At 40.3% G+C, this 23223-nt stretch overlaps 2 protein-coding genes and 1 long non-coding RNA gene across 3 annotated transcripts; 1 reads left to right on the top strand and 2 right to left on the bottom strand.

Annotated features, from left to right (window-relative positions):
* The first annotated feature begins 157 nt into the window (after positions 1-157).
* On the top strand, positions 158-6824 carry LOC120551034. The gene is made up of 3 exons (XR_005637813.1): positions 158-317; positions 2234-2329; positions 6516-6824. It is a non-coding gene; the product is annotated as an uncharacterized LOC120551034 (long non-coding RNA).
* Positions 6825-7820: 996 nt separating this feature from the next.
* On the bottom strand, positions 7821-9389 carry hoxb1b (homeobox B1b). The gene is made up of 2 exons (XM_039788134.1): positions 8807-9389; positions 7821-8565 (listed from the first exon to the last, which is right to left on the bottom strand). Exons 1-2 carry the CDS (start codon positions 9366-9368, stop codon positions 8252-8254), a joined length of 876 nt encoding a protein of 291 aa, XP_039644068.1. The 5' UTR covers positions 9369-9389; the 3' UTR covers positions 7821-8251.
* A 1501-nt stretch (positions 9390-10890) lies between these two features.
* LOC120551032 (homeobox protein Hox-D3a-like) lies at positions 10891-18466 on the bottom strand. The gene is made up of 3 exons (XM_039788138.1): positions 18406-18466; positions 12571-12912; positions 10891-11474 (listed from the first exon to the last, which is right to left on the bottom strand). Exons 2-3 carry the CDS (start codon positions 12827-12829, stop codon positions 10915-10917), a joined length of 819 nt encoding a protein of 272 aa, XP_039644072.1. The 5' UTR covers positions 12830-12912; positions 18406-18466; the 3' UTR covers positions 10891-10914.
* Between the last annotated feature and the right edge of the window lie 4757 nt (positions 18467-23223).

Genomic DNA, 23223 nt, shown 5'->3' with positions numbered 1-23223 from the left:
AGTCTGTGCCAATTTAATCCAGAATTAGGGTAGGGAATAAATGGTGACTGGTATAGGTTTAGTATGACCCCGTTATTGTGGTGAAACAAATAATACACACAATTTTATTTTACCCTTTAATACGAAGTCACACAGCCAGTTAGCTTAGCTTAGAGTGGCGAATGGAGTTGTTATAGCTAGCTATATAGCTAACGTTATGGGAGCTGTCACACAAGCTATCTATAACCGTTGGCCAGGAAATGGTATCTAATTTATCGCCATTATTCTCTTATTTTAGGCAGAGACTGTTATCTTTGTTTTAGGTCACTGTAGGTAAGGTGAGTAAGTGCTTACCCGAACCTCATTCAGGCAGTGTAACGTTAAAGGGTTTATATTTACATTAGGCCAACTTGTAGCAGACGGTTTTCCTTCTTGTAGCTAGCTAGCTAGCTAGCACTAGTGACCTTTATAGATATATATATACTAGCTAGTACTATCAGTTAATTTAGCTAGCATTACGTTACCTGGCCTCTGAAGGCAGCCGACGTTCCTCCCCTAACAACATTGTTTCAGAGTAAATTCATATATTTACCACTTAACCTCACAATAAAGGTGGAAATTAACTTTAAAAAGTGATTCCACTTGAATGTAGCTACACTAACTTTAGCTAAATACGTTTATCCCCAACTTTTACGCGGTCGCGGCATTTTAGCTAAGTGCTCAAATCCAGTTGTAAAATCGTAACTCAGATTTGTAGTACATTAAGACGATGTTTGTACAGATTCTTCAAGTTTTTATTTTATTGCACACTTAGTACGTTTTCAACGGCTTTGACAACAAAGGTAAAAAATAATTTTTAAAAGTGTTCTTATTTTAATGTGCATTTTTACTGTACAGATGCTGTCTCCCTGTACCATCTTAAAAAAATGTTTTTTTAATGTAAATTAAAGTTGTGGTGTATTCACATTAAGTGATGCTTCGCTGAAAATAAAAAAAAACATAACAGGTAACTGTAATAGAAATCCAACGGCATACAGCTGCCTTGTGCATGAAGATAAGAAAATACATATCCACAGGGATTAAACTGATGTTTTTTAGCAAAGCCATACAACAATGAAATATATAGCTAACAGCTAAGGCTCAATTAATAAATCAGATATAGGCTACAAATAGCACATCTTGTCAAATTGGGTATCAGAAATTCTCACTTTCACTGTTTAAATTACAGCAATCACCACTTTAATGGGTCTTTGATTTAAGCTCGAAAACGAATTAGGGTATTTCTGACAACACGTGAATGCAGCTTCACTAAATTGGTCCCTTAATATCTGACAGGGCATGGATGAATGGTTTACATTACCAGTAGAGGGTGAACAGCAATGGGATGGACTGGACTGGGATTTACACGGTTGACATTAGTGTAGAGGAGGTAGTAGTAATACTAATAGAAATAGTGGTGAGTCTGACTATCGCCTTATTGATCTTGTAATACTGAAACACTACAAGGAAAGCCATCAGTGAACCAAAGCTGAATCAGACTCTGCTCACATCGACAGAATACACCAGATATCAGTCAAGGCTATGTTGAACTAATGTGTAGTTAATCTGGCAAGATAATTATTTTATATCCTAAACAACATCAAACATACACAACATTAAAAACAGGCCTGAGTATTTTAACAAAAATGGGTCCTAATGCAAAATTTTGAAGCCAATCTAAATTGTAGCTGTGTACATGGATAATTCGACATTGGGTTTAATTATTTATTTTTACACAAAAAAAAAAACATTCCGGCAGTCCAAAGACATGTTACACTGAAAATAAGACACAATTAAAATACCCTGCTGTTGCATTTTACATTATCATCATTCAAAAACATTTTAAAAGGTCACTAATCAACAATGAGTTTTTAAAATCTTATTGTAATTCATCCCATACTCTTTTTCTAATTTTCACTGCTGCTTAGTGTAACCTGTGTTACTTAGAGGGGTGGTATCTTATAAGCCTTTTCTTGGCTTCTAACCTACCCTGCACAATGTTTTGCCTTGTATATTGTTGTTGTTTTTTAATAACGTGTGAATAAACTTAACTGAACTTAACTATATTTCCCCACATAGCACAAAAAGCTGCGGCATTAGCAGCAGTTTCCTTTCAGTACATCAACGTATTTGAATCATTTACAGTATTTTTAAGTATTTCATGTTGAAAGCTTGATATTTCATGATGGTCTCCTTCCCTGTCACTTCTCTACAGGAAGCCACGAGGTCAGAGCGAGTTGAATCCCATGTCAGAAGTGTCCCCACGTTGACCTGCGCCTGACTGGCCTCCCAGCAAAAAGCCCCTGTGAAGGTAAGAGGAACTGGGGTCCCCTCCCCTGGAAAAGAGGTTCCCTCCCCTTGACAGCTCCACAGAGCCCCAGCCACCTGCCTGCTGGGTCAGCCCCATATGAAAAGGGAAGCTCTTTGTAATCCGACGGGGATTACACCACCCAACAATGCACTGCTGAAAGGGCGACAAAAGCCCTGTATCAAACGCAGCTGAGGGGGAGCAAGGCTATGATCTCCCGCTACTACCAACACTGACTCCTCCGCCACCTCTCATCTCCCCAAGAGGCTCTTCCCCCCTTTAGCATTCGCTGCCTCTGTCCTCCTTCTGCCCTCTCATCTTTAGGATCTGGCCTTTTATCAGCGCATTCCTTTTCATTTGCATTGCGGTGTGGGGAGGGACAGCGGGTCTCTCTGATCTGATAGAGCCAGGAGAGAGAGTCAGGAGGATCCTCAGGGCATGAAGGGTGTGTGGTTGAGTGAGTGTGTGTATCCTGCCCTGCAAACACACACACACACCACATTGCATTCTCAAGATAGCCAGAAAAACAGAGGGACAAACAGTGAAGCACCCATGCCTGTCTTTCAGGCTCTGGTTGTCTTTATTTGTTTTCAGAGAAGGAAGTAATGTGATTTACGGGGCTTTTTTTATTTTCATTGTTGCTTAAAATTAGTTGTTAAATGAGTTGTTAAACAAGCTTAACATTGTCCAAGGAATCAAGTTGCAGATTATACAAATGCCATTTGTTTTAAAACCTTGGCATAAATCACTCTGTAGGAATAGGTGTCACCTTTTCCAATAGATAATATCTCAAGTTGGTGCTTAAATGTGGCCCTAATTTAAACATGTCAAAGCATATTCAAACCCTTGATAAAAAAATAAAAATAAGGTGTTTGGCCTGATTCTTAAGGGTCTGTTGTAAATGTTTGTGTTGCTCGAGGAGATAAAAAGAGGTAGTTTACTTTTCGGATTTCCTCAGAATCATTGTATTCCCAACCCACCCATTGCTCAAACATGTGTCAGTGTAGGGGGGCTTTGGTGGCGGCGAAGTAAAAAAGTGATGATAGATTGAGGACACAAAAGACAGAAGAGCAAATGTGTTGCGCTAAATCTACAACCTTCAGTCAGCCACGCATATTGACTGACTCGGGGAGGTTACCTCAGCCTGTGCTCAAATCAATGTTAGCCCTGAGAGCATTGAATAGAAAATCATTCAAATTGTATTATGTTAGGATATATGAGCCATTTCTAAATATTAATTCAGCATTATTTGAGGTGTCTGTTAAGGATAGCAGTTACAGCTTGCAGCGCGTTGACTCGACTGAGTGATCACATACCTCTATTACATGTGATGTATGAATGTATGAGAGGGACCTATTTTTCATTACCAAGACATTGTCCCTAGAGGCAGTTGTTAAAGAAGAATCTCTAAATTATCCCCGTGGAACAACTGGCCCTTGTCATGTGCTGAGGAGCGAGGGAAGGGAAGGGAAGGGAAGGGAAGGGGAAAAAGGGAAGCACAGCACTATTGATAGCAGTGGGATTAACTGGAAGGATGCCAGAAGAGCGTGTCTGCCTGTGCTTGTGATCCTGCACGCCTCTCCCTCTGTCCAGTTAATTGGAATACAAAGCAGAGCGGGGTCGATGAGAGAGTGGTGAGGACGAGGAGAGAGGTAGGGGAGGGGGGGGGAGCTGCTGTCTGTCTCCAGCAACGCTCAACCTTCACTGCTCGCTGGGAATTGACTGGAGAACCAGCAAGCGAGACCGACACACTGTCACTGGTAAAATGAACTGTCACCTTGCATTTCTCAGCCTCCTGGCAGCATCGAATTGGCCGCTTTGAACCATATGACGTGACACTGATTGAGTTCTGGTTTCCCCCCCTCCTGGGCTCTAAAAGGAAGGGGAAAGGGAAGGAAAGAAGCCGGTTTAATTTCAAGTGTACAGCCTGGCCATGCAAAGTATCCAGACAGGGCGGCATCACTGTGTGGGCAGCGAGCGCCGCTTCCCGACCTGTATCTTTACACCAGACCTTTCATGGGCGCTCGATTCTTCCTCGCCGCCCCTCATTATTTCATTGTGCTGCTTCGTTACGCTGCCTCTCAGCTAGTCTTGTTTTTCTTACGGCATATAGTCATGGCGGTCTGACAGGCACACAGAGGAGGAAAACTATTAGGGGTAGCCATTTGGATCCTGGAGGCAATCCCAGGGAGTATTAAGACGTTAACCCTGGCCAAGTCACTTGTCTCTCTCAGTTACTATGCTGATGGAGTGGGGAAAGGATGCAGTCGCAGGGGGACCCAGGAGGCTGGGGCTTCAGGTCGGCTGGCACTTCCAGATCCAGTAGAGCCTAAACTCGGATGGGGGATGGTTGTCAAAAATCTCCCAGCCTGGGCTAAAAAGAGCCTCAGTGCCATAACAAAGGAAGAGGAGAGTGTGCCATTCATAACTAGGCTGCATTTCTCCACAAGGCTTCAACAGTGAAAGAACTGTGGAAATTAAATTACTATTGGTAAAAAATCAGAAATACAGAAATAAAAATCACATTTGTGACTGCTAGTGTTTTCTTTAGTTTTTTTCTAATTTCCAACACATTGTCACCTTCTTAAGAAGTGCTAAAAAAAGTGTAGTTTTCATGCAAATTAATAATAATAATAATAATAAGCATATGGATATCTAAATGCATTGTCATATTTTACCTTTTCACCTATCGATGTTTGCACCTTGAACAATGTCATGCAACCGTTGGGTTAAATTGTCTGATTTTATTATTCAATTTTCCAGCTTTTACGTTTTACGAGCCGCTACGATTAGTCACCTAATCAGAAGATTAATCTGCAATTCTTCTATTTCGATTAATCATTTCATTTATTTCAAGCAAAAATACCAAACATTTGATGGTTCCAGCTTCTCAAATGTGAGAATTTGCTGCTTTTAATTGTCTTACATTTTAGTACATTGAATATATTCCGATTTTAGACTGTTGGTTGAACAAAACAAGGCATTTGATGACGTCACTTTGGGCTCTAGGATATTGTGATGGGCATTTGGGGTTTCACAGACCAAACGATTAATCCAGATAAGAATCTGCAAATGAATCGATGCCGAAGATAATTAGTCGTTAGTTGCAGCTCTGCTTCTTACTTTCCAGTATTTCTTTGGTCAGCCGTTGAAGGCCTTTCTCCACTTTGATAATAAAACACCATGATGGAAATATGACTTTATCGTTCTGTTCCTGAAAAGCTCCGTTTTATAAATATATCAGAATATTGTCAATATTGTGCTCGGTTTCTGACACTTTAACAGATGCTTCTTTTATCTCTGCGTCTTCTTGGTAGAGCTGTAGTGATCAGTCAACTAATCGCTTAGTTGTTTGACAGAAACATAATCGGCAACTATTTTGATAATTGATTAATCGTTGAAGTCATTTTTTTATGCAAATATGGCAGAAAATGCTGTTTTCAGCCTCTCAAATATGGATCTTTATTGCTTTTCTCTGTTTTATATCATATTAAACTGAATATATTTGGGTTTGGGACAAAACAAGACATTTAAGGACATCACCTTGGACTTTGAGAAACTGGAATGGACATTTTTCACTATTTTCTGACATTTTGTAGAGCAGACAATTAATAAAAGAAAATAATTGGAAGATGAATCGATAATGAAAATGACCGCTAGTTGCAGCCCTACTTGTCAGCATACTAAAGTATGTTCTGTATATGAGATAAACATATGTCGCTAACCTAACTAGCTGTGTTTGATAACTATCAATAAAAAATGACTCCTCTGTGGCATCTCTTAGATGACCAACCCCCCTGTTATCCCATGAATACTGTATCTAGTTTTCCTTTGAAGCCTTGGGACCCTGCAGAGTGACATGCGACAGAGGAACTGGTAGAAAACCAAGGATGTGGAGCATGGCAATAGACTTGTAAAAGAGCCTGCAACAACTGCAAGCAGCATGGGGTACAAACAGCACTGGGTTGATCTCAAACAAAATGCAGAGGGAGGCGGGCCGGCTAAAGATGTGTAAGATATCCGAGGAGAAAGAGGTTGGCTGCTGTATGTATTAATAGATCTCATGTTTGTGCAGTCAGGTGTTTGCACTACGGAGTTTGTGATTATTTTTGCGACCATAAATGATCGTCCTTCTTCTCCCTCAGTGTCCATTAACCATTCTCTCCTCTCCTTGCCCTACATTCTTCAGCAAGAAGGCAAAGAGAGCTACGCTGAGCCGAAGGTGAAAAACATCCTCCTCCTCTTCCCCCAGCTGAACATCTGTCTCCGTGGTGTTGGCTGCAGCACCGACTCTGACACCTCCAGATGGAGAGCCCGCTGGGAGCGCTGAGGTATTGCCTACAGAGATGGCAGGGATCACACCTCTGGAATGAAGTCCCACACTTGTTTTCTGCACCTTCCTTTTTTTTCTGTTTTTAAATCTGTCACTATTCACCATATTGAGTGTCACCTCCCCAGTCCTTGGCCTTGTGACTCTTATGGAAGCGTTTGGCTTTCAATAAAGAAAATGCATGACAACAAGCCTCTGAGCCCTTTTCTAATTTACAGTAATGGGCCGTATGGTATTTCAACTGTAACTTCTATTAGTGGAACTGTATTAATTTTTAATATAGTTGGGGGAGAACTGCATACTCATGCGGATATATTTCAAATGATTGCTGATTTCCATTTCCTAGAAACATCTTTTTTTAACAGGCCCTGAACTTATAACAGTTTTTAGTTTGCATCAACCAGAACAGTGACTAAACGACCTATAATGTCTTTAGTCTAAATATTAAAAGCAATACCTGCAGAAATCTAAAGTACGAGAGGCCCTAGAGTTGACTTCTGCGAGCCACTCTGGTGTCTTGACAGATTGACTCTGCATTCATTTGTGCCTGAACTCTGTGTGAACCTCAGCTTTAGGAAAAAGGGCACCAACAGACCAGTGCTGCTGGGGCAGAAACTGTGTGCGCAAACCTAACACCCAGTGCAAATATTGAAACTGCTGCCCCTTTACCATCAGCTGAAACTAGGTGGACAGGTCCGGCAAACGTTTACCTTGAGGTTGAAGCCACAATGAGCACTTCAGTGTTAATTCAGCAACTTAGCTCCCCCGATTTTAAAAGATAATGCGGTTGTTTAATGAAAAGTATAGAACTCAAATTATGTAAAATACAAGTGGATGTCATTGCAACCTGTGTCAGCTGTCTCCAAGCAGAATTTGGGTAACAAATCAAGGGTGAGACCTGGCTCCCTGGAGTTTGTTGTCATGTTTAGAGCCCCTGGAGGTATTTCGAGGTGAAAAGGTCACTGGGAACCACCCCATGTGTTGTGAAAGATTCCTCTTGTCACATTATGCAAGGGGACATGGTGAGAATATTAATGGAAGAGAATATAGGAAAGAAGTTTGTAATGTGATTCAAAAACATTCATATTTAGAACAATTTATTACATACATATATATTTTTTTTTTAAATAGGAGGAAATAATTTGAAAAGGACTTAACCCTTTACGAGCATTTGTTACAGCCTGACCCTTTTCTTTTTACATAAGCAGCAAGTAAAACACTTTTTCTCATTTAATAAACTTTATTATTAAGCTAAAACATCTCAACAGTTGTTGGACAATACCCTGTAAATAAATAGTGCAAACAGTGACACTGAGTACTTCAGTGCTCCAACACAAAACAACATGGACTTATGATAAGAAAGTTACAAATACAAGAACTGATTAAAAGACATTTTTATAAGGTTTCTCAGAATCCAATTCAGCATTAATCATAGAACTATAAGCACATACGCAGAAGGACATACCCTGTATACTTCACAAAGTCCACATGCATTTTTCACAGTTTTCTCTTTTTTTTTTTTGGAATGGTGCTGAAAACTGCTCAGGCCCCCACAATCATATTGTGTATTTTTTCTTTTCTTTTCAAAAGTCACATCATGGTTCACAGTCTTTCCCTTTTCCCTTTGGAGAGGAGGTGTCAGGGCCGGAGAGTTTCTCCACAGGTGCCGGAACGTTAACCAAAACGCAGCCCAGTTTCTCGCGTTTCTTCTGCTTCATCCTGCGGTTCTGGAACCAAATTTTCACCTGCGTCTCGTTGAGCTCCAGACTGGCGGCGACCTCCACCCTCCGTGCCCGCGTCAGGTATTTGTTGAAGTGGAACTCTTTCTCCAGCTCGGTGAGCTGCTTGGTGGTGAAGTTGGTGCGGATCACGTTGTGCTGGCCGGGGACCCCGAACTCCGAGTGGACAGCTGTGGAGAGAAATGGATGAATGAATGGATGAAAACATGAAAGTCATGGAGCTGCAGCTGTGAATGATACATGTGAGAATGAATAGAAACATGTACAAAACATTAGTTTTTAGAACAATTGGGCTTCATTACATCAGCAGAATTGTATTTTTACGCACTGAGAGTCAAAATTACCTTCAGACGTCTAATAGATTCTGTACGTCTAGCTATTATTCTTAAATCTGTCTAAGGATGAACAAACCTGTTTTAGGTGGATTCCGCTTCACTTTCATCCAGTCAAATGTTTTAGAAGTTTCCTCCACATGGTCCAAATCCTTCTCCCTACTTTGGGGCGGTAACCTTGTGTAAACACTTTCTGGATATTCTTGCTGCCTCTGATCTCCGTTTCCAAAATGTAGATACTGGCTGCCTGTTGCGACTCCAGGCCCACAACTGTCCCCGGTGTAGGGAGCCATGTTTGTTCCGAGGGGTGAGACTTGCGCATGGATGAAGCTTCGGTCCTGCTCGGGTGCGAGGCCGTACTGGTGATGTCCGTACTCCAGAGGTGAGCCGTACATGGAGTTCCCCGGTGTTGCAAACTGCAGATCCAGGTTGACGTGTGTCTGGTGGGGGTGCAGAGGGAGACTCGGGGTCTGGTGTGGCGCAGAAGTTGAAGCAACTAAACGCCCGTCCGGTGCGTAACTATCACTTGTTGCGCACGAGTTGGACGACATGTATCCATGGTTTAAATTGTGGTATCCGGCCTTGGCACTGAAAATATTTGCTCCCCGGTTACACACGGGGTAGTCTAAGTAGGAGTTCATCCTTGGGCCTATTGTTTGTTCACAACTGATCAAGACTGAGCAGTCATTAATCGGTGCTCCCTTTGCCCTAACCTTCTAGGTAGTATGTCAAAGCTGTAAAACTGCCTTCCACCCTCATATCACCTTCCTGACACACCATGTGACCCGCTAAACGCCAATGGCAAAGGACCTCCAGCACTCTGTCAAGTCTGCGGGCTCGTCCATCAAACGGCTCGCATTTACATGACAAATGCTTCAATCAAACTCTCTCATCCATCTGATAAGAACACAAACATCAGGACACATTTTCAGACAGTGTTAGAGGAGCTGAAAAATGACAAATGAATGGCAAAAAAAATTAAAATAATGACCATATAGGCTATCTAACGTAATAACAGTAATACGATGAAAAGTAGATCATTATAAATATTATAACAATGGCCTCCGAAGACTATAAAAGAGGACACACATCATACATTAGTATTGTCAAAGATGTCAAATGTTAGACTGCTAAATTATTCCTTTAACCAAACCTGAATGTCACAAGGCATGTGCTACATATCTCCATGTTTATGTCACTTACAAATGGTAATTTATGTTTCATTAGGTATGTGTGTTGTATATAATTAATTACTGTGTCTTTAGTGTACCACTGCGTTTTATTGGCTGTATTGTTTTAAGTTGATTGCCTCTATGTGTAGCACTATTGACCAAGCTACATTTCCCCTTGGAGACAATTAAGTATTTTATCTTAACTTATCTTAAAAGCAAACACAAGTAATAATATAATCCAGGTATTATTTTGTCATATAAATGTCTAACGTTTTAGCTGTAAATGTATCTAAATAAAAGTTTGTTCAAATTGGCTTACTACCAAACCATGTCTTCGGCCTCTCGTCGACAGACAGACTCAAAAGCAGCGCAGTGAATTCAGTGATCCATCATGCGCTCTTTTTAACAGATTGACAGCTTGTGTGGCCCACTTTGCCCATATAAGAACAAAGGACACATTTGCGAACCGTATAAACCTTTTTTTTTCCTCCTGGCTTCTTTTTAACATCGAGACTATAATGTAATATCTTTCAACAAAAAGAAACTCTCCCATCCACACTCATCCCCTGTAATTAAGTAAGAGTTAATGTGATAGACCTCAAGTGCTAATTAAGCTTTAACCAAAAACAAGGAAAGTTGCCATTTATTTCAACGTTTTGGCTGCATTACAGTCGTCCTTTCGTAGAGGAGTAAATTTACTGTGGAGAGTCTGGTGGGGGAAATCTCAACAAATTGTGTTTATGTATGTAGCTGAAATAACAGCAGGGGCATTTCAACCTAAGATACACAGGGCTGCATGTCTCCGGAAAATAATTTAAAAGAGGCCCATGCGTGAAAGTTAACACAACAGTTGATATAAAATAAATACATGTGTAAAAATACAAATTTGAGACTAATATTTAGATTCATTAGTCCAATAAATAAATCATAAAATAGCTGCATGCATCAAGACAGATCTTCTATAAATTAAATGGAAAGTTGTTCTGTGGAGAGTCGAGGAGATCACATGTTTCTGCTACAGATGAGTCAGTTTTGGAGCTTGCATGATTCTGTCTTGAGTGCAGCTTTGTGAGAAAAACGACCCGTTAAGATCCGCATTTGGGTCTGCTGTGCGTGAGGTGGTGTGCGTGTCGTACTGCACATTAAACTGCGGCTCGTGCGTGAAGCCTGGAGCTGGATATTTGGAGTATTCTGCCGGGTACGCTGCCTGGGACTGGTGGTGTTGTTGGGACTTGAGCGGAGGGGAGGCCGGCTGGTAATCCCCGCCCAGATGGACATAACCCAGGCTCGACAGAGTGGGGCTGCCCGGGGCGGAGGGGGAGGACGGGGGGGTGGCGAGGCCCTGCTCTCTCTCGTCCTTCTTCTGCTTCATCCTCCGGTTCTGAAACCAAATCTTGATCTGCCTCTCGTGGAGGTTGAGCAGGCTGGCCATCTCCACCCGCCGCGGCTTGCACAGGTAGCGGCTGAAGTGGAACTCCTTCTCCAGCTCCACCAGTTGCGCGCTCGTGTACGCGGTGCGCGTCCTCTTGGGGGCCGGCGGGGTCGCGCTTGGACACTTCTCGTTGACGGTGCAGTCTGTGGGGACAAACAGTTGGAGAGGAAAAAAAGGGGAAGGTTGAACAGGTTGTATTCACTGAGTGGAAGCAGTGAATGGGAGGTTTGGTTTTCTTCTTTTTATTTATGACTTCAAGATCATTCTCAGTCATTTGCTCTACCTGATTATAGCCTGCACCTTGTTTACTGTCACTTCTCTCTTTTATTAAATGCTTCTGTTGTTGTTAAACATAGCATGCATGCTCAGCCAACCTAACCCGTATGAATAAAGGTTAAATACGTTAATACAAATTAGAAAATAAGCGTATAAATCGATAACAAGAGAGAGAGAAAGGGAAAAGACAGAAATATAACTAAAGGAGATTGTTTGAAAGTAACTTAGAGGTTACGGTGTTACACAAAGATGTGTTACAGTGTTACAGTATGGGATGTATAGTATAGGGGGAGGAGGAAGCTGAGATATTTCCAAAATGGTGACCAAGAGTTTAACTCGCTTGTTTTTTTCAAAAGTGGTAGGCCTAAGCGGTTGATATTAGACACATAGGCTATTTGGAGTTTTTCCTTTAATCAAGATTCAGGGGTACAGATTGTAAAGGCCTCTGAGACAAATTTATTAAAATTATTATAAGGTCTTATAAAAGGTAGCCTAGATTAAATGAAGGGAAGCATTCATATCCATGTTTATTGAAAATGTTTTAATCGTTTTCTGATATTTTAATTGTTTTTGTTTTGAAAACTAGGCCTTTATAGACTACTGTAAATCTAAAGAGCATATATGGATACTATTACATACTATTATAATTACAGATTCATTTCTTGCATGGATTTTGTAACTGTAAAAGTCTAAATAAACCATGGAAGAAGAAAAAAAACTAGGCCTTTATAAATAAATAGCAGGCTACTATGTTATTATGATTCTAAATAAAATGTGTGAGCTAAACTGAGCCAGTGTGTGTTTATCCTTCTGCTAATAGCCTGACTGTATAGCTTTATTAATAGCTACCTGATCTTTTGAACCTGAGGAGGAGAAAATATAAACTAATGTCCTCAATTCATAAAGTGGACATTAATGAAAAGGCTTCGTTTCAAAACAACTGCTGCCTCTTTGTTTACAGACCTGCGATTCTCTTGCCGGGGGTCTGATTTGAGTGTCTGGACTCTTTCATCCAGGGGAAAATCTTTTTGCTCACAGGAAACTTGGGGTTTTGCTGTTTTGACCTCCTGGGAAACGTGCGCTCAAACGTCTCCACTTGCGCCAATTGTTGGTGTGCGGCTGCGCACCCACACCCGCTGACATCCTCCACCAAAGACTCGTTGAAGAAGAAGTCGTGGTGCTTCTGGGTGTTTTGGGTCGCACTGGTTTTCTGCATTTCCATTAAATGTGCACCTTTGACCTTCTGACGGAGCGCTGGCAGCCAAATGTCATGGCAGGTTTCCAGAGAGCCCTGCAGCTTCTGGCCTGAGAGGACGCAGAAAAAAAGAGACGGAGACAGAATCAGGGAGGAGACCACACGATCCATCTTATCAACTCAATAGTATCCTGACATGAATAGCAAGCCTCTCCTGGCCTGAGAGGCCACGGAAGAGTTGGCGATAATAAACCCCAAATCAAGGACAATCTTGTAAAATCTGCGCAGAAATTCAACATTTGTCCCTTTCTTTACCCCTAACAAATAGTGTAGACCTCACTGACCTACAACGAGGCTCATTGTCAAAAATATCATCTTTTTAGATTATGGAACAAGGGTTATTTCCCAGGACTTTTGTTTGTCTTAAAAAAAGGATAAAATATTAACAATAATGGCAACAAGAACATATGACAATAATCAGTCTATACGCATAAACATCCGAACATAAAAGGCCCAAAAATAGAAAATAAATTTCAGAGAAATACAAAAGTAAATACCTTATTTTTATCTTCTTTTTTTTTTTTTTAAATAGTGTTTCCTGAGATTACATTATTACATTAGACCTGTGCGTATTAATAAATAACAGCCTTTTATTCAGTTAATGGATGGTCCTGTCTGTAACATTTTCGAGGGGGAAAAAAAAATGTAAGAAATGTAACACAATCTACTAAAACATCCATCCATCTCCATCAAACACAAAATAATACAGTCCGTTGTGCAGCTGCAGCTTGTATTCTGCCCTGAAATGAAACAAAACGCGATTTAAAGAAGCAGGGGGGGAAAGCGTCGTAGCCCCTTCAATTTCTTAATTCAATTGAATCCAACAGAACAGAATTATTTAGCAGCAGTTTTAAGGGCGAAGAGAGAAGCAGAGTGAGAGAGAGAGCGAGAGAGAGAAAGAGAGAGAGAGAGAGATAGAATAAAGTCTGGAGGCATGCAGCTTTATGAACTCTGGTTGAACCGCGGCTGCTGGAGTCAGGCTCGTAAATCATAAAGACACATAAGCCAGTCCGCGGCTGCATTACCTTCACAACCTACATTCATCCCGCACTGGAACAATCCTCGCGCAAACAATCACACACCGGTTTCCTCTCACCTTTTTTTTTTTGTTTTTTTTGTTAGTTCTGTTTTGGGAAAAAAAAAAAAAAAAAGCTCCCAAGATTAGAATAATCCTGCAGAGAAAGCAAGCAGCTCTCGCATTAGATGATGATGTGGCTTTGCATGCCGGTGGGGTGAAGCAGAGTGGACAGTGTTTCTGCAGCTCACACCGCCCTGCACACAGCACACAATGTCAGCCTGCGCGCGTGTGTGTGTGTGTGTGTGTGTGTGTGTGTGTGTGTGTGTGTGTGTGTGTGTGTGTGTGTGTGTGTGTGTGTGTGTGTGTGTGTGTGTGTGTCAAGAGAAAACCCTTTCTGCTGATCATGCAAGCTCACTTTCATACATGGAAATAGCCTTGCGATAAAAAAAAAGAAAAGAAAAAAAAGAGAGAGACGCTTTTCTATACGGATAAATGTCTACTTCGACACCTTTATGGCAATTGCAGCAGCGCGAAAACGCTAAAAGCCTTAAGGTGGCTCAAGAGAGGCAAGAAAAAGGCTGAAATATGTTGGCACTGAAAGCCCATGTTAAGTGGATTTAGATAAGGGAAAACGGTCGGCCTCCCATCACCACTGAAATCCCCCAAACACTGCGAGTTTTTTAAGCTGTATTTTCACAGTTATATGAACACACAGACATCTTTATTTTTGTCCTGGGAACGTGGCCAAGCGCGTTTAGAATACACTCAAACATCCCTTCTACAGATGCCAGCAGAGATGCCATGAATTACTCCGGCAAAGAAAGCATTCAGTATTTAGTCTGGAGTTGTTGTTTTTTTTTGTACACACTCACATACCAAGTGCACTACGTCTTGTTTCTGTAATCAGATTTTCTTTGCTTTTGTTTCTAATTTGAAGTGAGTGAGTCATTTTAAAGCACTAAAGAGGAGACAGACAGTGGTCAGCAGCAGCAGCAGCGGCGGCGTCCATTCAGAAGTTCCTTAATGAGGCCTTGGTTGGGTTTACATGTGGCCATCATCAGACTGCTAGAGTGGATCGATTGGCGGTGCTTTGATGTTTCATCTTCATGTTTTGCTCGATCGCTTTGATTGGCTCTGAAAGGTAATATTTAACTGAGTATAGCGTTAATTAATGCAAATGAACATCTTTGATCTCTGAGCCGTGCGACCGTCGACCCAGAGACAATTGGAGTAGTGACCAGATCTATACGTGGTGTCCAACAGTAAAAGTTTTAATGTTTCAAAAGCTGCAGAGTGAGACATTTTATTTCATTTTAAAAGATAAAATTGAATAAAATGTCTCTCAAAACATGTAGGCATATCCCCTCAGTAAGGAAACGTGACTGAAACTAATGCAGTCCAATGCGCCATGCAGAATGCTCAGTTAAAAAAAATAACATGCAGAAAAAAAATAATGTCAGCATAAATTGCACTTACTGGACATTTTCAGGAGCTTTCAGCCACATCCTGTGGGTTTTATATAGGCTATAGTTTCAATAATTCTCAATTAAATGTTATGTATAGTGTCAAATCACAACAGAAGTTATCTCTGGACACTTTACAGATAGACTACACTCTATAATTAACAAAGACCCAACAATTCCCCATGCTGGAGCAAGCATTTGGTGCAACAGCGGTGAGGAAAAACGTCCTTCTAACAGGCAGAAACCTCAGGCAGACCATTTCATGGACCACAGTGGCAACAGAGCTACTCTATGCTGCTGATGAAGGCCATGCAAAGCAGCTTAAAGCTCTGGAAATGTCCTTTTTTGCTTTATGGAGGCTGTAGTGTTGAATTGTATTACATTATACAGAGAGAGGTTTCTAATAGTGTGTCCTCCCTAATCACTGCATATCAATGAGTACTGTATTTAGTACAACTTTGATATTCTTGTTCTTTCTTTATAGCCTGCTTCTACTCCACTACATTTATTTGACACTTAGTTACTTTTACATAAAATATGAGATGATGCGGTACTATATTAATAATCTACTCAGTAGTAGCCTAATTTATCTCGAATTGGCTCCACATTGTCGAACTACATTAAAAAGTCTTTGTTGTCGTGATAAAAACAGAATATAATTCTGTATACTGAGTTCTTTTACTTTTGATACATTGTTTGGCTGATTATACTTTTGTAACATTTCGAAATCAGTACGTTTACTTGGAAGTACCAAGTGTTCTTAGATTGTTGTATTTCTACTTTTAATCAAGTAAATGCCCTGAAGTACAGTATTTGGTTACTTAAACTTGCATCAGGTCGTGTCTGAGCTCTGGTTCTGTGTGTGCTCAGCCACAGACGCCCATCAGGGACCCCCCAGGTACAAGGAAACAAGCTTGTAATGAAGTACATTTTAGATTGTTGTATGTCTACTTTTAATTACGTAAAGGCCCCGAGTACTGCTTCCACCACTGCGTATATGTGCCATAACTCTCTCTGATAGCCTACAGTGCTCTAACAAAACCAACCTATATCAATACAAGGAAAATCAGGAATAAGTGTTGTGAGGGGGGGGGGCTTCTGGGGCTCCAGCCCCGAATGTTTTATCAAAAAAACCCAAATCTTTTAGGGTTTTAAAATTCCTTTAATTTTGAGTTTGTGCAGCAAATTAATGGAGCAAACTTTCTGTTAGTGGGGAAATATTGCCGTTCCCACTGACCCAAAAAAGTCCAGAACAGGGCGCCCGGATAGCACAGTTGGTGAAGCGGGCGCCCATATATATAGAGGCTTACTCCTCGATGCAGTGGGCCCGGGTTCGACTCTGACCTGCGGCCCTTTGCTGCATGTCATTCCCCCCTCTCTCTCCCCTTTCATTTCTTCAGCTGTCCTGTCGATAAAGGCCTAAAAATGCCCCCAAAAAGCCCAGAACATACTTAAAGCTCCATGTCACCCCGGACACTCTCTGTTTGAACTGCTGCCCTCGGGCAGCCGCTTTTTCAGGACAGTTAAAAACACAAACAAACACTCAGAAACCATTTTTATCCAAATAACTGCACGTAACTTAAACTTGCGTTTAAATGATTAATCGTGAAGTTACTTTTTTAAAACCTACCACTTTTACATATTTTATAGTGACTTTTAGAGCCTCTTTTATATTTATTTATTCACCTGCTTTGCACTTTTGCTGATGTTTTGCACTGATACGACTGCATTCAATCTCACTGTACATGTCCAATGACAATAAGGACTATTCTACTGTATTCTAAAAGTCCCCCCCAGGTCTGGGCTGAACCCCGAATGTTTACAACGTCTGGCTCCGCCCCTGATAAGTGCCGCTGTCTTTAAAAAAAAAAACACTAACTCCTCCTGTGATATATGAGGCAGCCGGAGAAGAGGAAGAAGATGAAGATGCAGACTGACATGATGAGTTAGTGTACAGTGTAAATATGAATTCATGTTTGATCCCTGTGCGGCCTGCAGTGTGACAGTTATTATTCACATATGACAATATATCCCTGAGCTGCACTTTACATCCCGTCTTCATCACCACGGTTAGCTCCACACTCTTCAGGCTGCCTGTCTGATCTGTGATGGACATGTACACCCCCCCCACACACACACACACACACCCTCTTCCTCACCCCCCTCCTCCACCCCTCCGTTCAGCCTGCTGACAAACCTCTCCTGTCAATTAGCTACAGAAACCACGTGTCCACTAGGAGAGGATTTATGGCTCTGGATTCATTCAAACCCAGTTGAATCCACTGTAGAAGCAAAGATCCACAGCTAACATAAGCAATAAAGCAAATAAATACATCATAATAACTATAACTAACACACAGTTTGAATTAAAACGCAAACAGGTTTTAAGTGCAAAAAAAAAAGACACAAGACCAGAAGATAGTTTTTCTTCTAAATCAAAATCTACAAAATCTACAGAGTCTACTTTAACTAATAAATACTTTATAAGCAGTATATAAACACGTAACAAGTGGTTTTTAACACACTATAATGTAGTTATTAGATTAGCAGATGTAATCGTGTATTAATGTATTTTTCATCAAATATAACTCCTAAGGCTGGTGTATAATGAATTGTAATATAAAATATAAAAATTAAAATAAAGTTGTTGTTGTGATAATGTAAAATAAGTCTTTATGGGAGAATTTAGGCTATAATTGCTGACACATAGGCCTACTGTACATTAATAAACACTTAAAGGGGGTAAATGAAATAGTTTAGAGTCTACTTTAACTTAGAACTACTTTATAAGAAGTATATAAAGACTTAATATATATTATGAGTGGTTTATAACGCATTGCAGACAGACACTGTACATCAATAAACACTTAAAATGTCCTTATATATTAAAACCCCATTAAAGTGCGTAATAAATAATTAATTTACTGGTTGTCTTCACCTTGTGCTCATAGTAAAGTGTCAACGGATTATTCCCTCAAATCAGATGCAAAGTCTCGCTCTGTATCCGCCTCTTCACTTCCATTATCATCATCACAGCTAAATAAATATTCAAATCAACTTACTTTTTCCATCTTCTCGCCAGATCCTCCGGTCTCCAGTATGCTGGGAGCCTGTTGGAGCCGTTTGATGAGGAACTCTCCTCACATTTCTCCCGGAAAACTAAAACTCCTCCTCGACCAAACGGGGCAGTGAAGTGCAGCGAAACGAAGATAAATGGTGTGCCGGACAATGGCCCGCATTGAAGGGCTTGTCCTGCAACATTCACAGATGTCATGTTCTCCAGCAATGTGCAGCTAAAAGAGAGAGAGAGAAAAAAAGGAACACTTCAAATCTCGTATGGACTCTGGTGAGGGCCTGCAGCTCTGTGCGTGGACGCTCCGTACAAAAACACAAAAACGAGACTTTAAAACACACATTACGAGCCACAGAAAACACCAAACGTGCAGCATTATTTGCCATGATATATATTCACACACACACACACACACACACACACACACACAGAAATCAATGAGCGTTTTCTCCACGTGGTTTTCTTCCCCTCGAGGTGAAGTGTCATCACCTACATACTCCCCAAGACGCGAATTTGTGGCTGCTGCTATATATACACAAATTCGGATCTACAGGGTACATATAGGTGACATATGGGTGTCAGCCTCTGGCTGCACGGGGACATAAACTTGCAGCCTCCTTAAACTAGTAACCCTCATGTTGTCCTCATGTTTTCAAAGTTTTTCCATCATAAATATGGCTTTCTTTTCAACCAGATTTCCCAAAAAAGAGCATGGTTGGTTCCATCCGCTAACTGACGATCACTACTTTCATGGTCTACCCGGGTGAAAATCTGTGATCATCCATAAACATATGTTCCTCTGACCTTAAATATTAGTCAAGAGAATTCCTAATTTCTGCTCGTTTTACTCAAAAATGACCAATATTTTCATGTAAATGACGTTCATTCACCATCAATTCCATAAAGAAGCGTAAAACTAGTGGTAACAACTTATGAAGTTGGCTAAAACGATATAACATGACATAGGGTTATCATTAAGAGGCTACTTTATGCTCTATAAACAGGCAAACCGAACCGGAGGACAACAAGTGCATAGTTTACGCGAAGACATATACGTTAAACATCTAAAAATAATAATATTATTCAAGGAAGCAGAGCTTTTACTTTTTAAAACGTCATCTCATCTGTAAGGAACCTCCTTCTAATGAGGCACCCTTTATAAAGGGGTTATAACTTACTATTAACTGCTTTATTAATGTTATTAAATCATTTAGATCTGTTATAAGCATACACAGGAACACATTCTGGGTTGCCAGGTTGTGAAAAAAATCCATTTCCATTCCATTGTGCAGCCATGTCTGTTAGGTAATAATGTAGTAATACATGTTGGTTATCCATTTATAAATGCTCTGGGTTTATTACTTATGATAATATTATATAAAGATATAATGCTAATAAGTCTTTAATAAAGCGGTTTAATCCACCATGTCTGAAGTTGTAACCTTTCATCCCAGAAGTTGTTATTATGCTTACAAAGGATTTATAATGCATGTTAAAAAAAAAATAAAAACACATCCAATGTGGACAGATAGCCTATTTTCCAACTATATGACCTTAAATAATTTGGTTTCATCTCTCTTCAGGCTCTGGTGGAGGAAGTATTCCCATTTTTTTTTTTACCTTAATTTAAGCAAAAGTACCAAACACCACAATGTAAAAATACTCCATTACAAGTAAAACTCCTGAATCCAAATTCTACTTAAGTAAAAGTACAGAAGTATTAGCAACAAACCACTTCATGTATCAAAAGTAAAAGTACTTGTTCTGCAGAACAATGTCCCCTGAGAGTCTTATATTATTTACAGTTGTAGCTGCTGGAGGGGGAGCTATAGTTTGAACTACTTTAAATAGGCTGCAGTTTGCTATTTTAGTTCAGCGGTTCCCAAACTCGGGGCCAGGCCCCTCCAAAGGCTTTCTCTAATCTTTGGTGGTTTTGTGATATATTGAATCATTTGACCTCTTTGGGGCTCATATTGTTATTCAAACAAAACAATCTGAGAAGTCTTGGGGGTCTTTGGTCTCTTTGGTGGAACTTCTAGCAACTTTTTGTAACTGGTCACACAACCCACGAAGTGTGTGAACCACTGGTTTCATCTTTAAACTTTAAAAAAAGGAATCCTCTTTTTTTATGTAAAATGTAAATCTGAAAAGTTACTGAAACAGACAGATAAACGTTGTCTATGAAATAGTGGACTCAAAAGTATCATAAAGTGGAAATGCTCATTTGGTCAATACTCAATACTTAATACTGACTTAATACACGTTACACTGAGCTGCTTTCCAGAATAATAAAGTGAGAAGAAATCCAGTCTGATCATCAGACTCAACAACCTGAACAAAAAGGCAGCTTTAACCTCCAAAGAGAGAGTTTCCCTCTCAGCTCAAAGTCTCCCGGATTCAACTTCAATGTAGGCTATTATAAATGTATCCTCTTTCTTGTGTACAATCTTAATCTGAAAAGTAACAGGCTGCAGATAAATGTAGTGGAATAAAAAAAAGTTGCCTCTGAAATGCTGGACTAGAAAGTATCACAAATGGAAATACAAGTAGCCTACAACTAGCTCAAAATTGTACTCCAGCACTTATTAATATACTCAGCTGCTTTCCAGAATAATAAAGTGTGTCTAGAGTGTGACCTGGACCTGCTCTCTGTTAAGTGGCCTGAGATAACTTCTGTTGTGATCTCACACTAGAAATAAAAATGACTTGAATTGAATTAAAGTGAGAAGAAATTCTGATCTGTCTGGTTCAACAAACCGGAACAAAAAGGCAGCTTTCCAAAGAGAGTTTCTCTTATCAGCTCAAAGTGTCCAGGATTAAAGGTTTATTCCGCCCACTCAGCCTGGACAAAGCTACAGAGAGAACTAATAAACACGGTGGTTCTCTGTTCTGCTCTACATGCCCCACATGATAAGAAGAGCCTGAGCAGGGGGGGGGGGGAGAGAAAAAAAACCCATCCATCATCAGCCGGGCCGGTCTGAGGCGCCCTCTGCTGGCAGAACATCTGCACTACACATCTCCTCACTGCACTCACACACATCCTGCCAGATGTTGAACATCCATGACACGATAAACTGGCCTCCCCCCCAAAAAAAACAAACATTTAAGTGACTTTTGTTTCATGTAGTTATGCGTTAATATCCATGTGCAATGTGGCGAGAATTATATTTACATGAAGTCATTTAACCTTTTTCATTATAAAATAAACACACTTTCTTCATTTACAGTGAATTGTAGGACACATCTTCATCAGTAAACAGTGTTTAAATAGATTCCGTATTAAAATGGTAACCCATATACGGTTAAAGATATGTTTGTAATGCTTTATGGGTGGCTTGTTATTCACTGGACATCTTGCACCGCTTTCTAAACACACGTTCACACACACACTATCAGACGAGTCTTGCTGTAAAGGAGAGCAAACAAAAGAGGAAATTCTGTTACATTTTACGCAGCGTCTTTGCAGTGATTTATCACCAAAAACCGCAGTATCTTATATTTGAAATATATTAGAAATAGAAACATTTAAGCATATTATCTCGAGTGCAAAACACAGACTTTTTTTTTCTTCTTTTTTTTCCCCCATCGTGACAGTGCAAAGTGTGGCAGCAGTGCGCTTCCTCCTCCTGGAGCATCTGCGGCTGCAGATCGTCTCCTGACCCAGCGATGATCCCCGCCGCCATGAATTATTCATGGGATCCGGGTACAGATTACCCCTATCAATATGCAATACTCATTACGCTGGTTAAATTGCCACTTAATAGTTATGAATATGAGGAAAATGTCTGGGACACATATAGCCCACCACTGGTTTTAACTTTTTTATTATTATTATTCTTTTTTTTTTTGTACCTGAAATGAGTTTGAAAAGACTTTGAAAATATTGCACAAGTCTCATATAATCTTTTAGTTTTCTGGAGATAATGTCATTAGGTTTAATAAGGGGGGTGGGGGGGCAGACATATAGCCTGCAGATTTCTTTATGTAAAGTCAGTGGAGCCTGCGTCCAGCCCAGGGTTGTCCGAGACTTCACCTTTGGCCGCTCGGTGACTTCGTGACAGATCGGAATAAATCGCTTCAGGACTTCGCTCAAGTTCGTTGCATAAAGCCTCCAAATAGTCTTAAAGTCTAAATAATCCGATTCTGTGGGTTTGTTTTTTTTCTTCCACATAACATGTTTGTGTTTGCAAATTAAATCACTTTTCTTCTTTCTTATATGTATTTTAATACGAGAACCCCTGATGAATACTGGACACTGTTGAGCAGAAACATAGGGCTTTAAAGCCTTTTTTCCCCCCAAAACAGAATACGTTTTGACATTTTAATTCTAAGAAAACATTAGTGTCAAGTGTACAATAATTGGTGTTCTTCTGCGGTGGAGAAATGTGGAAGACATCTGACTTTTTTTTACTGAAATTGTAGCAGCAGCTATGGTTACAATAAAGCAGAAACTTAAATCTGACATTTTAAAGTAAAATAAAAAATCTAGCAGCCACAATATATATATATATATATTTATAGAAACCTGTTTTCCAAATTCCCCAGCAGCTTAGACTAACTTAATATAACCGGTCACTACTTCCTTCCTTCAGTCCAGCCGTTCCAGTCCCATCCATGCAGTTAAGCCGTCACTTTCATTCAAGGTTGTGAATTATATAGTACATTGTCTACTCCCCAAAACCATAAAACCAACTTTATGGACCTCACGTGACTTTTCACAGTCTGTAAGTAATATAGGTCTATACAATCTTTGGTAAGGGGGGATTTTTTACCAACTTCAGCCTTGCTTATATACCTGTAAGCCAAA

The sequence above is a fragment of the Perca fluviatilis genome, chromosome 21, assembly GCF_010015445.1.
Source record: "Perca fluviatilis chromosome 21, GENO_Pfluv_1.0, whole genome shotgun sequence".
NCBI classification, from domain to species: domain Eukaryota; kingdom Metazoa; phylum Chordata; class Actinopteri; order Perciformes; family Percidae; genus Perca; species Perca fluviatilis.
This window is presented reverse-complemented; position numbering and strand designations above follow the sequence as displayed.

Coding starts and splice junctions, on each gene's coding strand:
- hoxb1b (XM_039788134.1), bottom strand. CDS start 9,368: ATGAACTCCTACTTAGACTACCCCGTGTGTAACCGGGGAGCAAATATT. Junction 8,566..8,806: donor GCGGAATCCACCTAAAACAG/GTTTGTTCATCC, acceptor TTCTCTCCACAG/CTGTCCACTCGGAGTTCGGG.
- LOC120551032 (XM_039788138.1), bottom strand. CDS start 12,829: ATGGAAATGCAGAAAACCAGTGCGACCCAAAACACCCAGAAGCACCAC. Junction 11,475..12,570: donor CCCCGGCAAGAGAATCGCAG/GTCTGTAAACAA, acceptor TTGTCCCCACAG/ACTGCACCGTCAACGAGAAG.